The sequence below is a fragment of the Notothenia rossii genome, assembly GCF_949606895.1.
Source record: "Notothenia rossii genome assembly, chromosome: 7".
In the NCBI taxonomy this organism is placed as follows: domain Eukaryota; kingdom Metazoa; phylum Chordata; class Actinopteri; order Perciformes; family Nototheniidae; genus Notothenia; species Notothenia rossii.
Window position 1 is genome coordinate 79,465,231 of NC_136905.1, and position 13,444 is coordinate 79,478,674.

The window sequence follows — 13,444 nt, forward strand, 5'->3', positions numbered from 1 at the left end:
CTAAGAGCTGTCTGAAACAAAAGAGATGTGTGTGGGACCATAAAGCAGCTCTTGGGCCTCTACTTAGCTGTTTGCTTGACTGGCATCCTGGCAAATTGTGACATCCACAGTTTGACAACCTAAATGTTTAAAGTCATTGATGACTTTCCAATGAAGTTATCTTTAGTTAGGCTCTGTTTTAAAAGTAATTCACTGAGCTGGAACCTCTTTAGGAAGTAAAAGAACAAAATCTTGCAGGGTGTATAAAAAGTTTCCTCAGAAAAATCACCCCAAAAGTACATTATGGAGGCCGAACAGGTGGCAGGCAGATCGTATAACAGGAAGTGAACGATTCATATGCATATTGCAGGAGAGAAGATGTAATCCATCCTAATCGTGCCTTAGCAAAAATCCAGACAAGAGATGCATGTTAACACCAGACATAAGGCTAGGGATATAAATTCATTTCCACTGAATAGCAACTTAAATTTGGTGGAGGCTGTGAGCTAAGAGAGGATTTCATTTAGAGTCACTTAGACCTTTATTTGAATGTGTGACAATGCCTCACTATCAAATAAAGAAATGTCAGCAAAAACTATGCCAGAATTCCTCTAATACGCAGACTACAGTTTTACTCGACCGAATTTGAATAGAAATGACTTAATTTCACTTTATTGTCAACTAAATGCTGTTAAATGCCCACCAGACGCACTTTAAATCCCAACAGAGACAGCTATTATGAAAGGAGATAATGAAAACCTGCAGGAGGATTTATTTAAATGTGAGAAACAATCAATAGCTCATGTTTTGAGAGTTGAGACAACAGGTGTTTGGTTTTTGTAATTATATTATGTTAACCTGCATGCATACTAATACCTATATCAGATAAGGTTGAATGAGTTGGATAATTGAGTAATATATGCGCTTGTTTTTTATCAATTCAAACCACGTAATTGTGTATCTTGATATCTCAATTTAGGCTTTCATCAAGATATGATACCTTTGAAAGATCATAAATTATCAATCTGCGTAATCGCCCAGCCCAAAGTGTATTTCAGAATGATATGATGAATATATTGTTTTTTCTGAGCAGATCAAGCGTGCATCATTTTTGACAGAAACTTCATCAGCTGGAGCCACGTCATGTAGCACTGTGACATAAATTAAACTGATGCTCCTCTCCTCTGCTCTGCCTGCTGTTAATCACAGAATGTGACTTGACAACTATTTGAAAGAGAGCCCATCATTGCACTAGACCGGGATGACTCATCCAGTATGGCTGCCACTCCATCACAGTGGGCCGGCCTAAAAAAAGTTTCCCTGCGATCGCTTAATCGGTGCTCCTCTCCGCCTCCCCGCTCATAACTCATTCTCTTCGACTCCTGCAGACCCCACCTCTGAACCGGACCACTGGTTTTGCTTTGCGGAGACAAAGAGTGTGTCATTGTTCGTCATTTCTTTCAATTGCCTGACTGACAGCTCTGACAGCATGAAGGGTAGGAGAAGAGTGACTGTGACGTGCAGCTTCCTTTTCCCTCGCCACAAGATTTTAAACTTTCTGCTGCGTTCAGGGCCCTCAAGCACACAGCCAACACCGCAGCCCCCTCTTCCCCTCCCCAGGAGGCCTAAAATCCCATCATCCCTCTATGTCGGCACCGCTGTTGCAATCCTCACCCCATTAGCATAATATTCCCATTCCCTTGCCGCCACACTCCTACAGTATCAGACAAACTGCTTGGGGAATCGTACTGGGAGATGCCCTCTCATGGTCATATTCCGTCTTATGACTTTCTCACGATTCATTCCGCTTTACCACCCTCATGCAGATTCCTTCACTCACCCTCTGTATGTCTTCTCAAATGTGTCTGTCTGTTAGTGCAGACGACTCTATTAGAGGTGTGAGTGAGAAAGGTTGCAGGGAAAGAGAGAGAGATATGAATGAGATGCAGAGTAAAGCGAGAGAGACGAAGTGTAACACCGTCTGTTTACATGGCTGAAAGGCTCAAACCACTTACCCCAATGATCTAAAATGCGTTTGTATCTTATCACTTTTACCCTAGATGGGATGCAGTCACAGTATTTGAATTTTGGTTACATTTAGTTACTTAGACCAGCGGTTTTCAAATGGCGCGTTTCCACTGCAGCGCGGAGCTCGCTTTAAGCGTGCCGAGCCGTGCGGGGCCCGTTTTTGGTTGCGCTTCCACTTGGCCTAGTTTTGGCCCAGGGCTACTTTTTCACCTTTTTTCCGGCCCGACTCGTGGTTCTATCGAGGCCAACAAACAGGGCTGAGTCGGGCTGAGTTTGCTAAACTAGAGAGAGAATCGCTGTCAAGGGGGCTACAACTACAACAAGATGAACATATTTGACCGCGATTTAATTGTAATACACGTTTCAAAATGATGCCCAAGTAACAACATACTGATACCGGTTAGCAAAAACCATGAATTAATGCTTTGACAAGTCTGCAGACAGACGGCAGGCGAAAAACCTTTTAAAATGCGTGATCTTCTTATTATAGACACATGCATTTCCAAACATTTGGTCTACCTACGCTGTAAATTGTATTATCTCTTTGATTTACACACGGCATCTATTGCACGTCTGTCCGTCCTGGGAGAGGGAGCCCTCCTCTGTTGCTCTCCCTGAGGTTTTCTCCCATTTTCCCCATTAAACTGTGGGCTTTTCATTGTACGATGTGAGGGTCTAAGGACAGGGTGTCGTTTTCTCTAAACTGTGCTGTTGTATTTGCTGTAAAGTGTCTTTACTTTAGGGTATTTTTATTATATGTACAGCACTTTGGCTCGACCAAATATCATTTTAAAATGTGCTATATAAATAAAACTTGATTTGATTTGTTGTCTAAATGGAGATCGGCTAAGCCAGGGGTCTGCAACCTTTTTGACCAAAAGAGCCATTTTGCTCCTTTTTCCCAAAACATTTTTTGTCTGGAGCCGCAAAACATATTTCATAGCTTGATAGCTAATAAAGTTGTATTTATTGTTATATCAGACAAAAACTACAGTTTTTTGCATTTATTAGGCTATTTATTACATTATATAAAACTGTTAACCTCTAATAAGAAACAAAGAACTCCTATAAGGAGAATTACAAATAATACACCTACTTTAAAATAAATTAAACACAGCACTTGGGGAGTCCTCTGAACATTTGAAGGAAAAAAAAGTATTATTAAAATGGGCCCACTTTGAAATAAATAAAACATATAGCTGCACCCTAAAAAGAGTTAAAGGTAGGGTAGGTACGAATGGAGAAACCAGCTTGAGTGCGCTAGAATTTGAAAATACACAACCGGAAAAAATCTGCCTCTTCCTTCAGACTTTCTTGGAGCCCCTCCTCCAACACACGAACGCGCATCATCAATGAGACCACGAGATAAGTTTGTGCACAGATGGAAGGCTGACAGGCAGTTAGGCCATCCAATCATTTTAGCCGGGCCGGCTAAAATGATTGGTCGTGCTTTTTACAGCGCTACGGCTTCCAGAGATTAATTTTTGTATGTATTTATTGTCAAAGCATTTAATATATTCATTGCTATCGGGACGTTAAGAGCATTCCATGGAATATAACAAAAAGTGTTTTCTGAAATAAATTACATACCCCATTGAATTATGACTGAAGATCGTCAGCTGTCTTCCTCTCCCGTGTTGTTCCTCGATGCGTAAAGGCTGCAGCACCTTTGACAACTTCTCTCCACATATCAAACATACCGGTAAACCAGCATCGTTTGCTGTGAAAGCATATAACTCTGTCCACACAGAATTAAATCCTGTGTTCCTCCGGTACTTTTCTTTGATTTATCCATAGTTCGCTCATCGAGCCGGGGGTCCCCGCGCGAGCGCCTCCAAGAAAAGGCGCTCGCACGGGACCGTAGCTGGATGTGACGCATATTTTAGTTGACCTAATTAAAACCGTTTTGTTTTTTATTTATGTGTCACAGTATCACCTCAAAATACAAGATACGAAACATTTTCAACCATACAACAAAATATAAATAGTCCTACAAATACTTTTATTTTATTTTCTTCTTATTTTTGTCTAAGCTCAAGGGAGCCAGAGCAGAGAGCTTAAAGGGCCGCATGCGGCCCGTGGGCCGCGGGTTGCCGACCCCTGGGCTAAGCTAACGCAATAGCTATATGCTCCGACCGTCCAGACTCACAACGGCCTACAGACATAAATAAACCAGCGACTGTATTCGCCATGACACAGACAGTCAGTGGTTTGTACTTGTTTAACTTTGGTCTAGTTTCTGAACAGATATGAAGAGCTTGAGTGCAAACAGCTAACGGCTGATGATGTTTTTTCTGGGGTGCTCACGGGTGCTCATTGAAGATGATGTCACGGCTCCGCCTATATTGCGTTACTATAGTTACTAGCCCAGCTCCTAAACTGTAATGGAAGCGCAGCATAAAGTGAGCCGGGCCTAATAAGGCCTAACCAAGCCTGCGGTGGAAATGCGCCAAAAGTGTGATTTTTTGTGAAGTTACCTCAAGTGAGAGAGGAGACAGCGTCTGGCAGAAAACAGAGGAAGTATGACCACGATTATTTGAAGCTAGGATTTTCATGGACCGGTTCGCTGACGGATGGCACCGCCCTTTATTTTAATTTGAATAATACTTACTCTGATCAAAAGCAAATACCGGTCAAGGCTGCAGCCAGAGGATGATCTGCGTTTATTCCTGTCTGCATTGCATCCCCGCATCATCCGCCTGTGCGCATCAAAGACGCAGACTCATTGTTCCCACTAGTAGGGGTGGGTGAGTGGAATAAGGAGGCAAAGTTGAAGTTCAGTGTGTTGCTGGGAGCATATAAGGATTTATCCACGATGTTGAAAATGTAAAAAATGCTTAAAAGTTCAAACATAAAGATAAAAAGGTTTTAAAAAGTTGTTGTTTAATGTTTTAAGGAATTGACGCTACTCAGCCAATAGTAGATAGATTCAAACACAGTTACTGGACCTCTTTGAAATGCAATTGAATACCCCTGCATTATACTAACAACAACAACAATAATAATTGGGAGGGGGGGCGTGGCTGTTCTATTCTGAGGGGAGGCTCACCTTCCCACACTTTGAAAACCCCTGACTTAAACAGTTAACACAGCACACATGCAAACATGAATAACCAGTGGACCATGAGTAAAAGCAGCCAAATGCAATGACATCAGAAAGACAGCTAATGATCCCCCATGCCGGGTGTCAGGCGGCTGGGTGTGAGGGCCAGAGGGTCTGACCGGAGCCGCGTCGGGGGCTTGTAGATCGGCTGTAAGAGCTTTCTAATTGCCTTAACTCCAGTGAGTGCCTGCTGCTCTCCATGTATGCAGCTGCCATGATTATAATTCATCTTGTGTCATAAAAAGTACATTTTTGATTTAGAATAACTTGTCTTTTAAAAGATAACGAAGCCATGCTGGATTCATTATCTCCCGAAAACAAATCCACTCTAGAGTAGCCATAATTGCTCATCTTCAGTGCAAGGCATGGACGCAGCTGGAGGAAATATTGAGCATGTGTAAAGATACATGTGCCATCACTGCAAAACTTCTGGCTGCAACTCTTGTTTTGTCAGCAGATACTTTGTAATATGTTAGCTTTTTCCTATCGAACTCAGTGCAGCTGGTTGAATAAAAAAAACATAAATATGCAGCCCACGTTGGATTTTGAAAGGTAAGGTAGAGTTATACTGCTGGGGAACACTGCCGGAGTGAGAAATTGCAGGCACTCCAGGCAATTTGCAATTATCTCAAATCTCTGATAGCGACAATCAGATTAATATTGCCTTTTGGATATCAGATTTTCATCTAAACAAAACAGACCCAGTTAGATATTCAGTCAAGGCATCAGAATCATATTTAATAACACTTGGATAAAGCAAAGAAGTGGGACAAACATGCCTCTCCACTCGGTGACCTTGTGGAACCCTGAAGTGTGTCTCTGTTTCTCTCAGACTGATTGCTATGCTGCCACCACATCACTGGACTGATGTGAGTGATAATGGAGGACTTACTTAACTCCATCCGGCATTGACAGGAGGAAGGAAACACTGTGTCCTATACATGAATATCAACTACAGAGCAGTGTTGGGCTGGGACGCCCTCTGTTGGTCATTTTTAGTATGGAGCAATTCAAAATGTAGGGACTATACAGTATCCTCCTGGGACCCGAGGGAAAAAAGTGTCTTCCAATTTCCTTTTTTTTTGTGATTTCCTACCAATTTAGGGTTAAAAAAACATCTTGCAATTTAGACTTTTTTTATTTTATTTTATTTTAAAATGTTACAGTATGTCCACTGTGGAGGACGTCGGGACCATATTAGTTTGAAAAGACAGCCAAAATGAACAGATAGACTATGTAACGTATTATGGTTATAGAGGGATATTAATACAATAATACATTCACCTTTATTTAAAACATGAATAAGTAATTGATCTGAACTTTGCTGTTTATTTGGTCAATAAAAAACGAGTTTGGTTTTTGGTGAATCTTTCCAGATCTTCAAAGACTTTGTAGTCAATGTAGTGGGAAAAGTACCTAATTGACTCCAGTCGGCACGGGCTCTAGGGTCATCTCGACTAGTTTTATGGATGTGGTCTCCATTTGACCATGATCATAGAAACAAAGCTTGCATTCCTGAGGCAATTCTCATTTTTCATGGCTCCACTTAAAATAAAAACAACAAGAAGAAATACGTGCTCTTGGCCCACAGAGGGCCATGTCTTTCCAGCTCGCCCCAATCTCTCTCTCTGTCTGTATCTGTGCGCTCATGGACCCTCCTGCATCTTTTCCCCCCTTCTTCTTGACCCCCAGGTGTGAAATCCTCATCTCTCTCATCCTCTGAGAGCTCAAAATCTTAATCTCCCTTAACTATCTGGTACAGAAAATGTCCGCTTCAGTTCCGTCTCCTGCAACAATATTGAGTCATTAAGTCCATGACGATGGTCCTGATGTCCACTAGAATGAACATTTATAAAAGGGCTGTTATTTGAAAACTTTAATTATTTAATTGCTTTCAGAAGTAATTATATAGTTTCTCACATGTTAATAAACAAGAATATATATGATTTTCATGGTAAAAATTACAATTATTCAACAATATTTGACTTCTCCTCCTGCTTCTATAACATTTTGTTTTTGGTATGCCAGCCATTTTGGATGAAAAGAAAGAGGAACTTCCCAGCATGCAATTTTAACCAATGACATATCACTGGAAAGACCAGTCTCCTCTGTACAGTACATCAGGGATTGATAGAGTAGCTCAAAAGAGTCAAAGGAGATGCATGGGCTGGGTCCCAGGAGGATATAGACTGTAGAAAGCAGTGGTGGAAAGAGTATTCCCATCCTGTACTTGAGTAAAAGTACCGGGACATTATGTCAAAATACTCCATGACAAGTACAAGTCTCACATTCAATTTCTTACTAAAGTAAAAGTACAGAAGTATTACCAGCAACATGTACTTAAAGTTTCAGAAATAAAATGAATGAATGTGCAAAACAATTGCCTCCATATAGGAATATATTATCGCAAATAAATGACATTATCTTTTATTTTGTTGGATTAAGCTGTATATTACTGTAAAGATATTTTAACGTAAATATTCATATTTGATAACTTTACCTTTGTTCACCTCAAGCAATTATTCCACTTGGTCTAGATGCAATATGTCTCAAGTATATCATTTAAAAAAAAATCAAAATCTTAAATCTGAAAAGCTTTAAAATAAATGTCCTGGAGTAGAAAACATTATTTCCCTTTTAAATTTAGTAGAGTAGAAGTTTAACGTAGGACTCAATGGAAACACTCAAGTAAAGTTCGTAACTCAACATTGTAATTAAGTACTTTCAACCACTGGTAGATAGGGGCCAGCAAAACAACAGTACACACACAAATATAAATAGTGCGAAGGACATTACAGCCTAAGCTTAGAACAAAACAAAAAGCATCTCCAGCTTTAAGGAATTGACCAAAAATAAGTGAAAAACACAGTAAAATACAAATGTATAGCAATCAACCAAAGACACAGCAAAGGGTGCACAAAAACAAATTTAAGTAACATCAACCTGACACTTTCCCAGCAGAATAAAACCTCACAATGGCAGCCAACACACAACACAGAGATATAGACAATATAACCTCCACAGCAAAACACACACAATAAAGCAAAAACAGCTGCTGCTCAGCTTTTGAGTAACATCCATGTGTGTTGTAGGCCTACTCACCAGGCTGGAGTCTCATACATGGCGAAGTCCTCCGTGATTTGTTTATGGTTTCATTCATTCTGAAATCACTGATTAGTCTTAGCCTCTCTGTCGCAGAATAGCAAAGCATTCGGTCTCTCTTGGGCCACTGTGTTCCTCAAACTTGTCAAACATTTAGAGCTGAATGAGGCTCTGCTTTATATCCAGTATTAGTTTCAGATCAGCACAAAAGTGTCACACACCTGACTGAAAGTGGAAGTTCCTGTGCACATGTGGAAGTCACATCTGGAGGATCCAACATGAGCATTGTGGGTGAAGCGTTGTTATACGTTTAGCATTTTTGCCAGATCCAGCGTCCACCTGTTGCTCTGTGGGTGTGCTCGATTTGAGTCGTTGACCAAGCCCGGCGGGTGGTGCATCATTTAAATAAAATACCTTTAAACCTAGATGCAAGTCTCGTTTCCCTTATGATGAGAACAACTTCATGCTAACACTACCAAAAACCTATAGGCCTACCCGTATAATGTCATCAGTACATTTTCTAGCATTGTTCTATGTCACCGCCCCCCAGAGATCCCCTGAAGGTGAACACTTCAAACACCCCCACCAGAGTGAAGTCACCTACCACCTTTCTTACTTCATGACTTTTTCACGTGACTTTTGTTTTTACTCGGTAACTGTTTTGAAATGTGGCGAAGTACAATACTTATATTGAGGTAGAAATACTTAAGTGCAAGAAAAGGTTTGAAAAAAACACACAAAATAGCCTCCCAGTTTGTTGAAGTATCTACAATAGATCGTAATGGTATTCTATACTTCCACCCCTGCTATATATTCCCAGCACTGCTTCTATCCAAATGTAGTATTGTGTGGGTATAATAGGTATAATACAGATGTGTGATCGGCCTTTATGAAATGGCCAGTAGATGGCAGCAGAGTTTAGGTTACATCTCCTCAGCTCCAACACAGTGAGTCCACCCTGCAGCTGGGTTTTATCATTAGAGGCAATGAAGGGGCAGAGGGTGTGTTATTTTCTAACTTGAAAACAAAATCCCTATCTAAGTTTCTGATTGGTTGTCACTTTTAGAGTAGTTTTTCCCTTCATAAACTCTCCCCTATAAAACCATGATGAGAGAGCTTCATTCTTCTGAAGTGCGCACCACAGCTCCATTGATGGACTAACTGAACTGCGAGTGGAAAAGTAAACTTGACACTGGATTAACTTGTGGAATATCACTTCTAAAATCAGTTAATTTGTTTAATAATTCAACTGCATTTTTACGGTTTCTAACGGTTTTTGACGTGGGAAAAGTGGTCTTTACGCACACTTTGCGCCATGGCAAACTCTTGTCTTCAACTGAGCGGATTTCTCATCACCTGCATCGGCTGGCTGGGCATCGTGATCGCAACAGCCACCAATGACTGGGTGATTATGTGTAAATACGGGTTGAACACATGCAAGAAGATGGATGAGCTGGAAGCCAAAGGACCCTGGGCGGACTGTGTCATCTCCACTGGACTCTACCACTGCATCGCCCTGACGCAGATCCTGGACCTGCCAGGTAGACATAGTTCTGTGTATACATCCCCCCCAAACCAATGTGTGTTTTTTTTGTTTTTTTATCATTTAGACACATTAAGATGTATTTCTTTTTCTCAGCTGGAATTATGCAGTTTATTTGCACGTTTTTTCCCCACTGTGTTTCTTATTTTCCTACCTCACATGAAACAATACCCACAATCTTAACTCTGTGATATGAAGATGTTTTTTTTACAGTCATTTTATATGTGTTTTTAAAGCCTACATCCAGACGGCTCGTGCCCTGATGATCACTGGTTCGATCCTGGGTCTCCCAGCACTGGGTATGATCCTCATGTCCATGCCCTGCATCAGCCTCGGAAATGAACCCCAGGCCTCCAAGAACAAACGCATCATCCTGGGAGGAGTGCTAGTTCTCATAGTCGGTAAGAGACTCAACTTTACTTCATTCAGTACTGGATGAAGATGGAATGTCACAGTCAGACAAAATATAGAGTAATTCAGAGCAGGGGGAGCTGTTTAACGCTGACAGACACACATTAGGATCCTGTCTAACTTTCCTGCCTGCGACCTCTTTTAACCCCACCTCAAATGCTTACAAGCTGCTGAGAGCAGAGAATATGACTGACTTCCTCCCAAGGGTGCACACAGATGGACTCACACACGTTATATGTTGCTGTTTCATTGAACCCTCCCCCTAGATCCCCTCACATTCCTCTCCTCCACCTACTCTCATCCACACCCTGCCTTTGTCCTAAAACACATGGAAACTGATTTCTTGAATTGTCCAGTTGACTCTGCTTATACATATTTGATTTGGTCATGCTGAAGTTTTCCAACGCCTACATCCGTTAAATTAATTTGAACACCTGTGTCTGTCATATGAATTCTCCACTGCCCACGTTTTTTCCACTTTCAAACATCACCATTACGTGCATAGGAAAATAAAAAACCTGACTTAGTTAATATGTATTTTTGTCACTGGGAACATTTTTACATCAGGGAGGATTTGTTTGTGTGTTTGAACGCTTGTTGCACAAATCATCATGTTGCCAACCATACTGGCAACAAAATCATCCCACTAGCAATTATTTTAATTCCAACTCTAATTATTTTTGCAAACTGTGTCCTCTGAAGCAGCAGTTGGAAAGATTTCAGTCCACAGTGGATTTGGTTATTGCCCTTTCTGGGTTGCATACTGGCAAACATCCAACATATACCAAGGGTGTCCCTGTAAGCTGTGAAGGGATTTCAATATTTGTACAAGTCTTAGATCCTGCCTCTCTTCTGTAGTTCAAAGCAAAGCGTATGTAACACCAATAAGTCTTGTTGCTAATATTATTTCACACATTCTTTCTTCCAATCTGACATCCCCATGTGTTGTGTTTAAAGAATAAATGATTACAAAACTGCAGTTCCACAGTTTAATAACCGTGACCAGGGATAGTGTGAGAGTTCAATATCTCACACTAGCCCTGGTCGCAGTAATTCAGAATTGGTGCCGTTATACTTTTGCACCACCTTAATTCACTAACATTCTGTATTTGTGTCACTTCTATGAATGATAATGCTACAGGATGTTTGTGTAAAGGCAGGATTTAGATGCACCAATTTGCATACAGAGTTTAGTTACATGTTATGATAGGCAGGATTTATGAGCACCATTCTGCATCCCTAATTGTATTATTATTTATTATCACTGCCCTGCAAAGATAGCACTGTGTGTTGGTGGAAGACGTGTGGCATTATCATTTAGTTACAAGCTTTACGTTACATCCAGATTTCAAATGCTCCGCCTCTTTTGTGAATTGATGTGCCATTCAAAGCATGTTTAATGATAGAAAGTGTTTGTGTGTGTCGTATAACTTTTTTGCATTCCCCATTTAACTGCACTCGGAATAAATCAAGTTACTTGTACGTGTGTGGTTGTTTATAATACTTTCAGAGACAGAGTTTGTATATTTTCAATGTAACTAAAATGTCTTGTAATGAAATGTAATATGACCATGTTTCTGTGTGTTTCTCCTCAGCACTTTGCGGTTTGGTATCCACAGTCTGGTTCCCCATCGGCGCTCACCAGCAGCACGGCCTCATGTCATTCGGCTTCTCCCTCTACACCGGATGGGTGGGCTCTATCTTCTCCCTGCTGGGCGGGTGCATTCTCACCTGCTGCTCCTCAGAGTCCTCCTCCTCATCTCGCTCCTACCAGGAAAACAATCGTTTCTACTACTCCAAACAAGGCGGTGGCAACCCGCCAGCAGCAGCCTCCACCAATCACGCCAAGAGCGCCCACGTCTGAGAGGGGAGAGATTTCTGAAGAGGACGCCTAGGGGACTGTAGTTTATGTACAGATACATTCACACGAACACAGACATACACATACGAGCACAGTTACAGGCATAGAAGAACATAAACACACCCACTCACGTTCCATAAAAATACACAAGTCTTGAATGAAGCACAGACATTCACACATACACAAAGACTGTTTTTGTTGGAGCTTTTGGGGATTGTTTTTGCATCACAGAGGTCACCTCTCCGCCTCCTCGTGTTAGGCGTGGTGAGGACTCTCCCTGCTGTTAAATAGTACTACAAGCTCCTGTGTGCACAGAAGCCTGAGGTCCAAATCACCTAAGACATTAAGGGCGGAGATATCGACCTTCTACATTTCTTATATTTTTCTATTTAGATCCTCCTACAGATGAAATATAATGTGTGTTTCCCTTGTTTGAAAAATGGTCTGTTGTTTTGATAAGAGCAGGGTATGACAGTATTACGTTTGTATTTGAAAATGTGTTCTGTAACATTATAGATTTTTCTTTGACAGTATTGTACAGCTCTCTAGTGCCTCTTGACTGACCGACTTGATTAAAGAACGCAGCACTCTTTTCCCCAGCCTCTGCGGGATGAAGGCGACATAAATAAGACAGCATGTAGCCAGAAGTGTTACAGTCTGTATCGGAGCCTTAATATGTGCACTGACTTGGCAAAAATGAGTTATAAGAGAGAACAAAACCTTATCTTTTGTTGATTCCTCACCCATCTTAGTAGTTTTTTTATGCTTACATAATGTGACTAACTTTTTTATTTGAATAACAGTGAGTGAAAGACCAAAAAGCAGCTTACCTTTCAACTGTATAATTATATTTCCATCAAACATCTTGAACAGGTCTGTAGCTGTAAGAATGTCTGTGTGCACCAAAAGATATCAGTATTATTTTAGAGGTATTAGCTTCTCTTGAAGGAATGTGATGACTTGAATGTTTAATTTCACAAACGTGCTCTGAACAGTAATGGAAAACTCAGATCCATGCAGAAGCAGTATTCGTTGGTTATTTATTGTTTCATTGATGTGCTTTTCTTTGATTTTCTATAATAAAGACAAAGTGATTAAATGTGCCTTTGTCTTGAGTGTGTCAAGTTGAGTCGATAAGATGTTCTAACCCCGTGAGTTCTCTTTCATCTGTCTGGTTGTTAATATTAAATAAAAACATGATACAGTAAGTTAGCGTTGTATGTGACGTGTGTGTGTGTGTGTGTGTGTGTGTATGTGTGTGTGTGTGTGTGTGTGTGTGTGTGTGTGTGTGTGTGTGTGTGTGTGTGTGTGTGTGTGTGTGTGTGTGTGTGTGTGTGTGTGTGTGTGTGTGTGTGTGTGTGTGTGTGTGTGATACAGCAATCACTGCCCTGCTGTGTTTGGTATATGTTTCCCTATT

The 13,444-nt window shown here is 40.9% G+C and overlaps 1 protein-coding gene and 1 long non-coding RNA gene across 3 annotated transcripts in view; one reads left to right on the top strand and one right to left on the bottom strand.

Moving 5' to 3' along the window:
- The window catches only part of LOC307013265, a 30,928-nt gene extending 22,416 nt beyond the window's left edge, over positions 1 to 8,512 (bottom strand). The window contains exon 1 of one of the 2 annotated variants that reach the window (XR_013800908.1): positions 8,213 to 8,512. This is a non-coding gene — a long non-coding RNA (uncharacterized lncRNA). The remainder of the gene's footprint in view (positions 1 to 8,212) is intronic. The other variant, XR_013800909.1, reaches the window with a different exon arrangement.
- An 815-nt stretch (positions 8,513 to 9,327) lies between these two features.
- Positions 9,328 to 13,126, top strand: cldn11a (claudin 11a). Its single transcript, XM_079692302.1, has 3 exons — positions 9,328 to 9,753; positions 9,992 to 10,156; positions 11,762 to 13,126. The coding sequence occupies exons 1-3, from the start codon at positions 9,528 to 9,530 to the stop codon at positions 12,028 to 12,030; spliced, it is 660 nt and encodes a 219-aa protein (XP_079548428.1). The 5' UTR covers positions 9,328 to 9,527; the 3' UTR covers positions 12,031 to 13,126.
- Positions 13,127 to 13,444: the final 318 nt, after the last annotated feature.